General features: G+C 41.0%; 1 protein-coding gene across 1 annotated transcript; it reads right to left on the bottom strand.

Moving 5' to 3' along the window:
- Positions 1-576: 576 nt before the first annotated feature.
- soul5l (heme-binding protein soul5, like) lies at positions 577-6,840 on the bottom strand. The gene is made up of 7 exons (XM_028018562.1): positions 6,685-6,840; positions 5,827-5,886; positions 4,544-4,625; positions 4,341-4,461; positions 4,099-4,238; positions 2,339-2,502; positions 577-2,241 (listed from the first exon to the last, which is right to left on the bottom strand). Coding segments are annotated over exons 1-7 (1,044 nt in total). The 5' UTR covers positions 6,687-6,840; the 3' UTR covers positions 577-1,766.
- Positions 6,841-12,692: the final 5,852 nt, after the last annotated feature.

Raw genomic sequence — 12,692 nt, 5'->3', positions numbered from 1 at the left:
CATCCTCCTACCACTTCCTGTCGGCTTCTTCGTCTTTTCCGTGCGTAGCAACATCCGGGCGCTAATCACATGACTTGCGTGATGCAAAAAAAGTGTTTCCATTGCAGTTTTACGAAATACACTAACTTCGATACAGCTGATGAAAAAAACATTTTTGAGTGTCTAGACATGTACATACTTCTCATTAGCTTGACATTTAGACTTAAAGCATCCGTTTTTGATTGGTCCAAATGAATGTTCTAATTTTGTATTTTTAATAATTAAAAATACAAAAAAGAAAAGCTTGAAATATATATTTACTCCAATTGTAAATGGCCTGAAGTAGTTTCTAAGCTAGCATGAATTTCCCTCTAGTGGAGCCAGAGGCATTGAATCTGTATACTAAGCTAATCGTCACTTTTGCCATTCTCTCCTTCCACACATTTAATAACGTCACATCATTCAAATTTAAAGCTAACTAATCATTGTTAGTACATCACCACAGCCCTCCTCAAGCTTCTTGTTTTCAGATTGTCGGGGAAAACAAAGGTCAATTGAATGGAGTTGATGAGATGAGTAACTGATTCAAGTCAATAATTCATAAGTGTTCAACAAGAGTGTACCACTTTATTGCGTCTTCCTCAGATTTACCACGTAGCTCTGAGATGCATTGCTACAGAATAATTGTTTTAAAGTTACATACATACATTTTATTGCATTGGTTTGGTGCAGCGTGTTTCTCTGGGATCTTTGGTGCCGTTTTAATACTGTTAAAGAACACAATTACAAATTTTTCAAGAACAATGCCAGTTTAACGAAAGCAGAAGGATTTGTTAAACGGTTTTACTTGAAGCAGAGTGAAGTGAATAATACTTTCCTTTGGGAAAGACAGATTAACTTGTGTTGGCGTTCTTTTAACCACGCTCAGTTTTGAAGAAAAAAAAAAAAACAAACAAAAAACAAGCATTTATGTTACTGTTTAGTTTTTTAGTTACTGTTTAGAGTTCAAAACGTTGACAAATGACTTAATCTAATGGTCGCAGATTTCTTTTAATTACCATTGATGGGCTAAAAACTATAGACACGTCGAGGATTTTAAATAATACAAATGCTGTCAGAAATTAAAAAGGTGCTGGACATGTATTGCTATTTATGTTACAGAATTTTACAGGGAAAAAAAATACATTTTTAACTGAGAATTCAAGCCCTAGTTAAGTTTAAGCGCCTTAAGCAGGACTGCTTACTTCACTGTTAGATGGCTCTTTCCTTCCCTGGAAGCAAATTTAAATAATAAAATGCAGGGAAAAAAATGCTAAAATGTTATTACTTTGTTAAGTTAACCTTTAGTGTGATTATTTATTTGTGCAGCAAAGATCCCGTTGAACGCGCACGCTGGTTTTACAATGACTGCACTGACATGTCGCCACACGTACAGCAGAAGAAGAAAGTCGGCGATGGAGCTGCGCAGAAAGTCGAACTTCTTCACATCAAGACCATTCACTTTCTACAGACACAACGGTCTACTGTAGGTAATCCCTGCATTGTGTTTATCAGGTTAAAGCAGATACCCATTGAAGTCCTAACAGTTAAATCTGATTAATATAGTTTAACCTCACATCTACCTATAATGCAGCAGTTAGATAACTTGGGAGTGACACAGTGAACAGATACTGTGGGTGGAGCAGGAACAAAGCTGTGGTAAAATGAGAGCGGATTGCATACTGGAGAAATGAACAACCAAAGAGTGCGTCGCTTCTGTATATCTAACGCTGATAGCTTCAGTGTTGCTAATGGGCATCGTCTGGTTGGACCTCGGTGCCAGGGTTAGCTTGTGTGTCCACAGAGCCGCCGGTCGTGATGTTCCACGCGCCGGCCTCGCGCTCCGGCTCCAGCGAGGGGCCGGCGGAGGCGTTGGCCGCCGTCGGGTCCTCTGCCATGAGGGCGGAGGACGGAGGGTGACTGAACGCGGCCTCGGTGCGAGGCTCGGACGCATTGCTCGCCGGGGTTTCGGACGGGAGGACGGCCGAGGGGTCGGAGGGCAGCAGCGAGGAAGAAGAGGAGTTAAAGGTGGTGTTTGAGGACAGGTTGGACGGAGGGAGGTAGGGCGAGTCGGACAGCATCTCTGACGGCGAGTCCGCGAGCAGGTGGGTCGGCGTGGGGCGGGGAGTGTGTGCGGGAGTAGGCTCCTGTGGGTCTGTGCACACCGGTTCCCCTTCAGCCACGTACCACACCTCGTTATGCCGGTTCAGGAGCTTCAAGGGGCTGCAGACACATAGGGGAGAGCAAAACAGGAGTGTGTTGAAAAGAATAAAGATGGAACCCGCTGGAACAAACGGGACGGGAGCGGCGCGCGTCCTACCTGTCGTAACCGACTCCATAGTGATAGGTATGGTTGTAGGAGGCGCGAACTCGCTCCAGCTCTTTGGTCAGCAGGTGGGAGTGAAGCCTGGAGGTGACCGACAGCATCCAGCCTCCGTAGCTCCTCACGTACACGTCCATGTCCGGCATCGCCGTAAAATACACCTGGGCAGCCAGAGCGAGGAAAACACTAGAGAGCAGCAGAAACTACAACCAACCCCTGGCGCTGAGACCTTTAAAGTGGTCTTCCATGTACGACGGCGTATTAGGGCCTTTGTAGATAGAAAAAAGGGACAGAATGTCCGTCAGAAAAAACGTCAGAAATTGTCAAGAAAAACAAGGGAACCTCTGAGTTTGAAAAGTCCAAAATTTGCCAGAACTCAAACTTTGAGGTTAATCTCAGGAATTATCTAGAAAAACGTGAACATTTTATGATTTTTCAAAGCCAGAAAATCATGTGAGAATTCTAATGAAACTTCATTGGCTGCCAGTGCATTTCAAGATATTGGGATCTCTTAATGGACTGATTCCAATCTACATCTCTGGACCTCATTAGGGCCTTGAGGTCCACGGATCAAGACCTGCAATAAAGTATTACTTACACATAAAAAAAGATTTAAAACAGCAACGGCGGCAAAAGGAGGTTCTATAAAGTATTTCATTGGAGGGGCTGGACAAACATGTATGCCACTCTTTTTAAGATTTTTATTTATAAAACCTGTGAGCCACTTTCTATCCACTTAAAAATAATCCACTACTTTGTGCACAAAAGCCCAATAAAAGCCGAATGTCCTGAATAAAAATGTGATTTTTTTTTTAAAGGGGTAGTATTATGTATTTTCCAGCCACAAAGTATCATCTTATAGCACAATCAAGTAACTAGGTTACCTTCAGTTCTTATTAAAGTGCTATATATGTATCAAATCTGACTTAAGAGAAATTTTACTTTGTAACTTACTTTGAAATTGGGCCTCTGTCTCTTTAAGTAGCTCCTGTTCTTTCTGAAGCTCCGCCCTCTGGAAATCGTCACGACATGGCTCCTCTATTAACACTTTAACTATGATTTTACCAGAGTTGCACTGAGAAGTAGCTCGTATAAGATGTATAGGGCCTTTGTCGACATAAAAAAAAAGTACATTTCCACCAAAAAAATAAGAAATTATGAGAATAATCTTGGAATTTTTCTATAAAAAACAAGGACATTTCTGAGCTACAAAAGTCCAAAATTTGCAAGAAAAAAACTTTTGAGATTAATCTCGAAAATTTCCACGTTTTTTTTTTAGAAAATTTCTGAGATTAATTTCAAAAGGACCAAGTTTTTGGCAGAAACATACTTGTCCTCTTTTCCTATCTACTATGACCCTGAAAGGTCGCCGTACTCACATGATGAACTCAGCAGGTGTGCGGTTCCACGAGGTGTTTGCCATTTGTTTTGCACAGCTGACTGGTTGCCACGGGAGATTCAAGGATTTCTCAAACATGCATGAAAGATTCAACAACACTCCAGGTATGTTTTGATGAAGGAATCACATCATTACATGTTGTAAAGCTCTGAAAACGGTTCATTTCAGGTGCCACCATTACTCCGGTTATTCCTCTTCCTCTGAGTGAAACCTGGTCTGGCGTCGGACTCAATTTTCTGCTTCGGTGCTTCCTATTGATCTCTAGGCAACAAGCCCTGATTGAATTCTGCACCGCAGAGTTTAACCTGCAAACTGACAATCACAAAAGAAAGCGCATCCTTCTGCAGTCCCAGCTCACCTTGTCGTTGGTGGGCGCGGGCGGCTTGTCCTGATAGGCCGCCGGCAGCGGGAAGTTGAGCGTGTAGACGGCCGGCTCCCACAGCTTGGTTTCCTCTGGGACCTTCACCAGGACTGGGGCGGTCATCTCCATCTTCACGCCTAAACCCGGAAACCCCCACACAGCCACAGAAGGAAAAATCAAATCAATCAAATGAAACGGTGTAAACGCGCCCAGTCGCACTCTTCCCCTCGTGTTCTCACCTTCGTCGTTTGCTCCGTTGATGTACTGGAAGAGTCTCCTGAAAGCCAGGGCTGCTCCCACTCCCATGAAGTAGGCTTCGGCGTCTGTCGACACCCAGCGAGTGGGGGTAAGGTGTCGCACCTGAACACACACACACTTATAAATGTGAGGAGAGGGGGAAAAAAAGGTGTGTTTTCGCTTCTTGTTGGAGGTTCAGACTCACTTCATACTCGTCCGTTTTGCAGACCAGTTCATATTCCAGACATTCCTTCGACTCGGTGCAGAAGCTGGTGTTGGTGCTTGGTCTGCAACGCAGTGGGGGGAAAAAAAAAAAAATCATTTACAGTCAGGGTGGGCAATATGGACTTAGAACTTCGTCGTGATATTGTGGCGCTATTGCGATAACGATAAAAAGAAATTATATATTATTTTTTTAAGCTGTGACTGCTCGACATCAAACACAAATATTTCTCTAGAAAAACATTCCCGTCTAACATCGTCTTCTTCAAGGTTACAGTTAGTTAATGAAGTGCGATTTATATAAACTACACAGTAACGGCATTTAATCGTATTTTCAAATGTACTCTCTGTTGATGCTCTCGTGGAACAGTAAACATTAAACAGAACTTCTCTTATAACACCGTTTTCTATTTAACGTTAATTGGAGTTCATCAAGACAACGCTAAATGAAAATGCTGATCATGGTACATTTTTCACGATACACGATAAACGGTACGATAAACACAAGTCCCTAATTTATAGTCGGATTCAATAAATTAGAATATATGCCCGATGAGTCAAAAGTGCCTTTTCAAAATAGCCTTTTTAGTGGATATTAAACATATTTCATTGCCTGTACAGCGTTGGGAGCCATATTTGTGCTAAATGAGTTCAGCTGATTTTCCTCTTAAATACACATTTGTGAATTATTTTAAACTGTAAACACGTGTCCACTTAATAAAATCCACATGGAGCCGGGCATGCAGAATGCTTCAGGAAGTCTGTTAGCCCATGAAACGTTATGGCTAAAGGGAAATAAAACTAGTCCAGTCTGGATTGTACATAACTGTGTTAGTGATTCACTTTGTTTATCAAAATCCAACACCTTAAAAAAAAAAGGTGACAATTTATACAGTTTTAGACTATGACTCACCACTAACTTTTTTGTATTTTAGCCCCAAATATATCCCTAACAGTTGTGAGTCTTTTTCTATTGCAGCTTTTCCTTCCACTAAACCTTCCATTATGATGCTTGGATGCATCACTCTGAGAACAGTGTCACTTTTAGAACAGAATCACTGCAATAATTTAGTGTTTCGATTATAGTTCTAATGATTTTTTTTTTTGATCGATTTGCGCCGCATCTGTAAAATACTCCAAGACAGTCGCTGTAGCTGGAACGTTTTACGAGATTTTCCCCAGCATTGGTTTAGAGTTCCGTTTGAAATCGTGTCTGGTCGTGATCCACGTCGCGTTCGCATTAAACAACTGAAGCCGTCGACTTACCCCACGCTGCTTTCAATGGAAACCACCAGGGCCAAAATAGCTACGGCAATGATGGCAGCCCTGCAGAAGAGCACATAAAGACGTTTCTTCACATAAACATTTTTGTTGTCGTTGTTTTTCTTGTTGCTTTGGTTCAGGCCACGTTGAAAAAAGCCTTAAAGAAGTAGCTGCAAATGTTGCACACGGCGTTCAGAAAGTGGAAAAGCAAAGAAAACATGGCGGAGAGTTAACGAAGGAAACAAAGATGTAAAACTAAAAAAAAATTTTAAAAAAGTGTCAAAAGAGGAGGAGGAGAGAGGAAGGTGTCAGTCAGGAACGAGGCTGCTGCTGCAGTCAGGACTGGGTTTCATCACTGCAGAGATGAAACTGGACACGTGTTCCTGTTCCTGCTGCACCGAGGAGAGAGGGAGAGAAATCTGCTGCATCATCAGTCTGCCCTGCAAACCAAAGGCGTTTTAAGGTCAGGAAGGAGCCGCGACCAGCAGGACTCCATCTTCCTGACCCGAGTATGTTTGGAAAAGCTTAGACCAGCAAAGAATGCCAAGAGCTTTAAAATGTATAATAATAATAATAATAATAATAATAATAATAATAATAATAATAATAATAATAATAATAAGTAATGTCTCTAAATATGACTGAAGCATCAACGCGCCGTTTCAGATAATGCGCAGCGACGTACGCATTCAAGTGCGCGCTGCTTAAGAAGAAGAAAAAAAAATAAATGACGCAAACGTTAACTTTACCTGCACGTCAAGCCGAGGGGATTCAACAACATTAGAAATCAGATGCACCTTACTGAGGAGTTTAGAAGAAAAAAACAAACATTCAATGTCCTGATATGTTGTAAATACTTACATTGTGACTGTCCTGGGTGTGTGTAGCTATTTCCCACCTGCAAGGAGAGCGCAGGGCGGAGGTGCTGATGGAGACCGCAGTGTGCTGCACCCGGACAGGAGCTGGAGGATTTAATGCAGACGGAGAGGGAGGGGGCAGGGGCCGGGGCCCGCCTACAGCACACAGGAAGGAGGAGACTGGCCACCGGAACCTCACTGGGGGGTTTCTTCACCATTAAAAATGAAAACGTCTCCCATCAGTCACACACTGCAAAAGAAAAGGAAAAATAAATCAAATGGGTTCACAAAGTGGGGACAGGGGACACTTTAGTGCAGGGGCGCCCAAAGTGGGGCCTGGAGGGCCGGCATCCTGCATGTTCTAGTTCTCTCCCTGGTGGTACCAACAACCTTCTCAGCAGGTCAATGTTCTCCTTAGGCCTGTTAACGAGTCATCATTGGATCCAGGTGCGTTAAACCAGGGAGAGAACTAGAACATGCAGGACGCCGGACCCTCCAGGCCCCACTTTGGGCACCACTGCTTTAGTGGGTCATGAGTCAGTTGGGTTCCAATGACTTCACAGCTGCGTTTCCATGACAAACGTTGTGTGCAAATTTTTGTCAATACTCTGCCAATGTGGGGGGAAAAAAAACAAACAAAACAAAAACAAGCAAGTTCACAATTGCTGTGTTTCCATTAAATAAGAAATTAAAATAAAACCACTGACCAATACGCGATAAGTCAACAAAAATTATGGCAGCAATGGCAGGGATGAAGCACCGGGCGTCAGATAAAGCTTGAGAGCTCTAGATCTGAGCTCTCTTCCAAATAAAGTGTTTGTGTCTTTTGTTTGGTGTAACACCTTGCAGACCAAGAAATAGGCCACAACCTTAAATGTTTATTCGTGGGATCCAGGAGGAAGACGTGGCAACATGGCGCCAGTCCGCGGCGGCCTCAGCGGCTCAAGTTCGTTTTGTTTCCTTTGGATAAGAACAAGCCGCCATTCAGCCACGGCGCTGGCGCTAATCATCCGTCAGCCAATCAGAGGAGACGAGCGACAAGCCCCGCCCACTTGAGCGCAGCTACGTAGTCGGCGATTTTACAGAAGAGACTCAACGCGCTGGAGCGATAAAACGACCTTTTCTGCGCTGTCTGATGCTGTGAGAGGTCTGGAGAAGCCACATGTACACTGTCCGAAAAAACAAAACAACACAAAAACAAGCCATTATCCTCCTACCACTTCCTGTCGTATTCTTTGTGGTTTTCGCCAGTACTTATATAACAACATATACATGTATATGGCACGTATGATACGAATGTGTTTCCATTACAGTTTATGTCTATTTCGACAGGGCCGAAAGCCCACCTGATCCAAGCGCAAAAACGTATCAAAAAATGTGAGTTTATTTTTCCCCCCAAGTTGGCGTGTTTCCGTTAAGTGAATTTAATGGATTTTAAAGTAAAGACTGAGCTCTACCTATAGTCATTTATTAGAATCAGCTTACATTTGTCAATATTGTTCCAAATATTTACCATATCAGACACTGATTTTGTCATCGCTACTCCCAGTATAATGTGTTAAATAGTGATAGTGGGCGGACTTCTGGGAAAACATCTCACATTTATTTAAGTTGCTCAGAGGCCAGGAGACAGATTTATGGCTTGAAAAGCTAAAGGGAATTTTATCTTCATTTTTCAAGTAAAGGGTCGTATTACCCGCCAACTGTCTTATTATTACTGGTTTGCCCATTACATCAATTCCAGCTATTCCACTGTTTTTAAGTAGAATGGCCATTATAAATTACTATGGCAAACTTCCACAACCTTCACAGATTCCTGTAGGAATGTTGAATCTGTTACCTGTTCCATGACTTTACGTCTGTTTGTAGCATCTTAGTAAAACTTCAGAATTTTTCTTCCAAATCCTAAATGAATAATAAGTGTCTTCAAGACAAATGCATGTTCGACATTTATCTTGCTTTGTACAAATCTAAGAAAAGTTTAAACCCATTTTCATCATTTTAGTCGGTTGTGATTTAGTCTGCATGACCCCGAGATCTTCCTCCAGGTGAGACCAGACCCCAGTTCAATTCATTCACTCAACCTTAAGAAATAAGTAGATTATTAGTAATGTATAAAAAAAAGATGTAATTCCCAATGATGCAGTGTAGAATACAAACTCATTTTGGAACAGAGATAGTGTCAATACAGAGAGCCTTCTGCTTTAACTAGGCCTCGTTCTGTGGGCCTGTTATCAGTTTATCCATCACTATGTGAGACCGGTGCTGGTCTTATATGCTTTAGTGATGTAATGAAGATTTCTTTTTTTTAAATAGAGCAGGGACACAAAATCGTACATCCATAACAAATCACTGTAATCTACAAAGTCTGTAACAAGCCTATTTTAATGAACAGATCTTCCTTTCAAGAAAACTGATTTAATTTCACTGATCATATTTGACATTCCATTTTTAAGTGGGTTTAATGTTTACACCGACTTGCACTTTTTCAACGCCATGTTGACAATTTTTCTTGTCAATATTCGTTTTTGGGAAGAAAAAAAAAAATCTAAGTTTTGAGAGACTTTTTAGGAAAAAGCAAATTTTAGTCCTTTTTGAAGGACTTTTTCCTTCTTTTTTTTTTTGACAAGAAAAATCCAGGGATTTGAGAAATTTTTAAGAAATATTCTCAAAACGTTTTTGCGCCTTACCCCCTCTTTACACTTTTTCGAGGCCTTACTTTGTTAAAAAAAAAAGACAAAAAACATTAAAGTTTTGAGACGCCAAAATGTTTTAGAAAACAAAACTTCTTTTGTCGCCTCGCCCCTTACATCTCTTTGATGCCTTGTTGACAGCTTTTCTTGTCAAGATTCCCCCCCTGACAACAAAAATGCCTTAATTTCTTTGAATCTTTTTTACATTTTTGCGGCTGCAGCTCAGAGCAAACTGAGCAGAGGATGAACAGGAAGTGCCTGTCACGTTGTAACTCTACAGCAGCGGTAATCGCTGCCTCATTACAATCAGAACAACCCCTCCCCCAAGGCTCTAATTAAACTGTAATATAATGAGCCATAAATTTCTTTTACTGTTTCACACCTAGGTGGTTCAATAAAGACTCAGCTTATTTATGAGGCTTGAGGAAGGACCGTTTTGCTACAGGCTAGTTTGGTTGATGCTAGGAATACATAAAGTAGGCTGAATTACACCTTTTACATGGTTTTATTTACATGTTCTGACAGGGCCGTGCAGAGACCTTTGGAGGGGCAGGAGCTCAAATTTTAAAAAGGGGCACATTGAACAAAACTATACGTACAACAACACAGCAACAACCCATATTAATCAAGAATCTAATTGGATCCTACTATATCATTGCCATCAGGTGAGGACAATGCAAAGCAAATATAGTCTATATTTTCCCCAACAGGTATAAAGTATCTGTTTCTGCTGCTGACAGTCCTGGAGATCTGAGCTGATCTGAGACTGTAGCTGTTAAACAGACCAGAGGAGAGAAGGTCAAAGGTCATAAAGTTATGAAATAAGCAAATTTTACTAATGAAGCCCTAATAATATCTATTTAACCTCTAGAACAACTTGGCTGCAGACTGATTTATAGATCAAAAAGCTCGAAGGGGTTAAATCTATATAATAGTTTGATGTTAAACCTCTAGATCTAGAATTATAAGACTGGGATATCAAGACAAAGAAAACTCAGTAGCTGCTGGTAGGGGCCATTCAGGGGCCTCCAGACATTCAGGGGCCCCTAGAAATGGTTTAATTGTAACACAGACCATAGATCTAAACCTGTAGCATCATTTAAAGAGAATAACAATGTTATTACATTTTATTTAATGCATTCAGCTGAGAAAAATAAATATTTACATTTAGGATTTAATTAGTAAATTTACTTTGTAAAAGTTTAAAGAATCATCTTGATAGTTTGATTGTTGCGTTACCATGGCTACAATATGGTGTAATCTTTGTGTTTGAATTGGGTTTGTTCACAAATACATCACAGCAAATAACCAATAATCAGTGATTGATTTTAAACTCAGCCAATAAACCTGGTCTCCCTCTCAGATTCACCTTATCGATATTTAAACATGTTATTAATGCTGAGGTTATTAGTAGAACGGGTTCCGGAGGGAGGGGGGTTCTGTCTAAGGCCCCATATTACCTTGGGCCGGCCCTGGAGGAACAGCCGCTGCAATGTGCATCTCTGAAATCTACCTGGAATCACCTGGAATCTACCTGGAATCTACCTGGAATCCCCGGGTGGCCCCTGTCAGTCCCCCGATGCTTTGGAGACATTTTGGTTCATTTCATTGTGGCATGTTTGACTTTTTGCTGCGGTTCTAATTATTGCTACAATATTTTCTCTGATGTTTATTTTGTGACTCTAAATGGGCCGAATCTTCCTTTAACACTTGAGGTTCTGCAGTAACTTCTATTCTATGCTAAAAATGTTCTGCTAAAATGCAGACATAAAATGCAGGACATTATTTTTTCAGAAAATAATTTCTGAAAAATTATTTTCAGAAAAGCAATCCCCCAAATTTCAGCTGATTGAAAGAGAACGCTCCAGGATGCTGAAATAAAGCATGTTTTTAAGATAAAATTCACAAAAGCGACTATAGAGGTTAGATTGTCAATTAATTTCAGTTGTTTTAAAACTAGACTGGTCAATCTGAATGGAGATGAACTGGTTTGGACCTGAAGTTTCAGACAGAAGGTACTGAAAAAAAACGATTTTTTTTTTTTTACAGTAACATACAGCCATAGCCCCCCAAAAACCTTGAATTAATGCTCTAAATAAAAACCCTGAAAAGACTACTTCAATATGAATAAACGTGCTGGTGAACAGCCCACAATACTTTCTATTGAAAAATGTAAACATTGTTTTATATAACTCCGATGGTGCTGAAGGATTTTGCAGTTTGCATTTGCTTAGTTAGCATTACCAACCTGTCTTCACAACACCTTTTGTTAATCCACCCATAATATTCCTCCTCTGCACCATTGGGTTTGCAGTACAATGCTGTTAGTGCTAACGCCCTCTTGTGGCAGCGGTAGAACATTACAACTAGATGGCTGTAAATCAGAGGTAACTATGTTTATTTGAACACATTGAAATGATGAAGGAATAATTCGTGATCATGAGCATCACTGACAGATGTGGCTTGTTACACTTATTAGAAATAAAATTACACTTCTCAGACATTTTTGAGTCTCCCCAGCTTGGACAGGCTAACTTTACAGAAAGCTAAGATTGTGAGTGTTTTTCTGGAAAGTTAGCATCTGATTTAGAATCCTCTGACTTGTCTTCACTGGATTATGCTGCACTGCACTGCTTAAAACTCACTTTTTACAGCTTTCATTTTGTCTGCAAATATTAAAATATGCACTTCATTCATCTAAATCAGCTCCAGTTTAGAATGCCGATATGAGAGTCAGGGTTTCCCCCAGTGTATTATAAGCCTGGCGGGCCACCAGGCTTTACTTGTGCCCCCACCAGGATAAGCATCGCTTAATTAAGTTTTTTTTAAATGGCTGCATTTTTTTTAAGGCTTTATAGTCGGTGTTCAGGTATTAGTCTTCTAATCTTTCAATAACACATGATTATCAAGTGATATTTTCAAATTTCCAGTCAACTTTAAACATATTTTAACTCAGAAACACGACGGGCCGCTGGATGAGTGACTGCCCCAGTGCCCAACCACCAGGTTTAGCAAGTTTTTCTGGGGAAAACCTTGAGAGTTTAGATAGACAAGCAGCGTTTGTCTGTGGGTTCTGTCAGTCACACGAATACCAAAATCAGTCCAATGGTTTGGACTAAAACCTGAGTTGTGATGAGGAATATCTTAGTTAAAAAAACATTCCAAGCAAAGATAAAGATTTTTAAAGAATTATGTCATTTAGATATCTGTGATGGACTGACGACCTGTCCAGGGTGACCCCGCCTCTCGCCCGTTGACAGCTGGAGGTAGGAACCAGCACCCCTCCCAACCGCAATGGGGTAAGGGTGAAAGAAAATGG

The sequence above is a fragment of the Xiphophorus couchianus genome, chromosome 5 (genome assembly GCF_001444195.1).
Source record: "Xiphophorus couchianus chromosome 5, X_couchianus-1.0, whole genome shotgun sequence".
In the NCBI taxonomy this organism is placed as follows: Eukaryota; Metazoa; Chordata; class Actinopteri; order Cyprinodontiformes; family Poeciliidae; genus Xiphophorus; species Xiphophorus couchianus.
This window is presented reverse-complemented; position numbering and strand designations above follow the sequence as displayed.

Coding starts and splice junctions, on each gene's coding strand:
- soul5l (XM_028018562.1), bottom strand. Junction 4,239..4,340: donor CAACGGAGCAAACGACGAAG/GTGAGAACACGA, acceptor TTCCGGGTTTAG/GCGTGAAGATGGAGATGACC. Junction 2,503..4,098: donor CCGCGCCCACCAACGACAAG/GTGAGCTGGGAC, acceptor CTGGCTGCCCAG/GTGTATTTTACGGCGATGCC.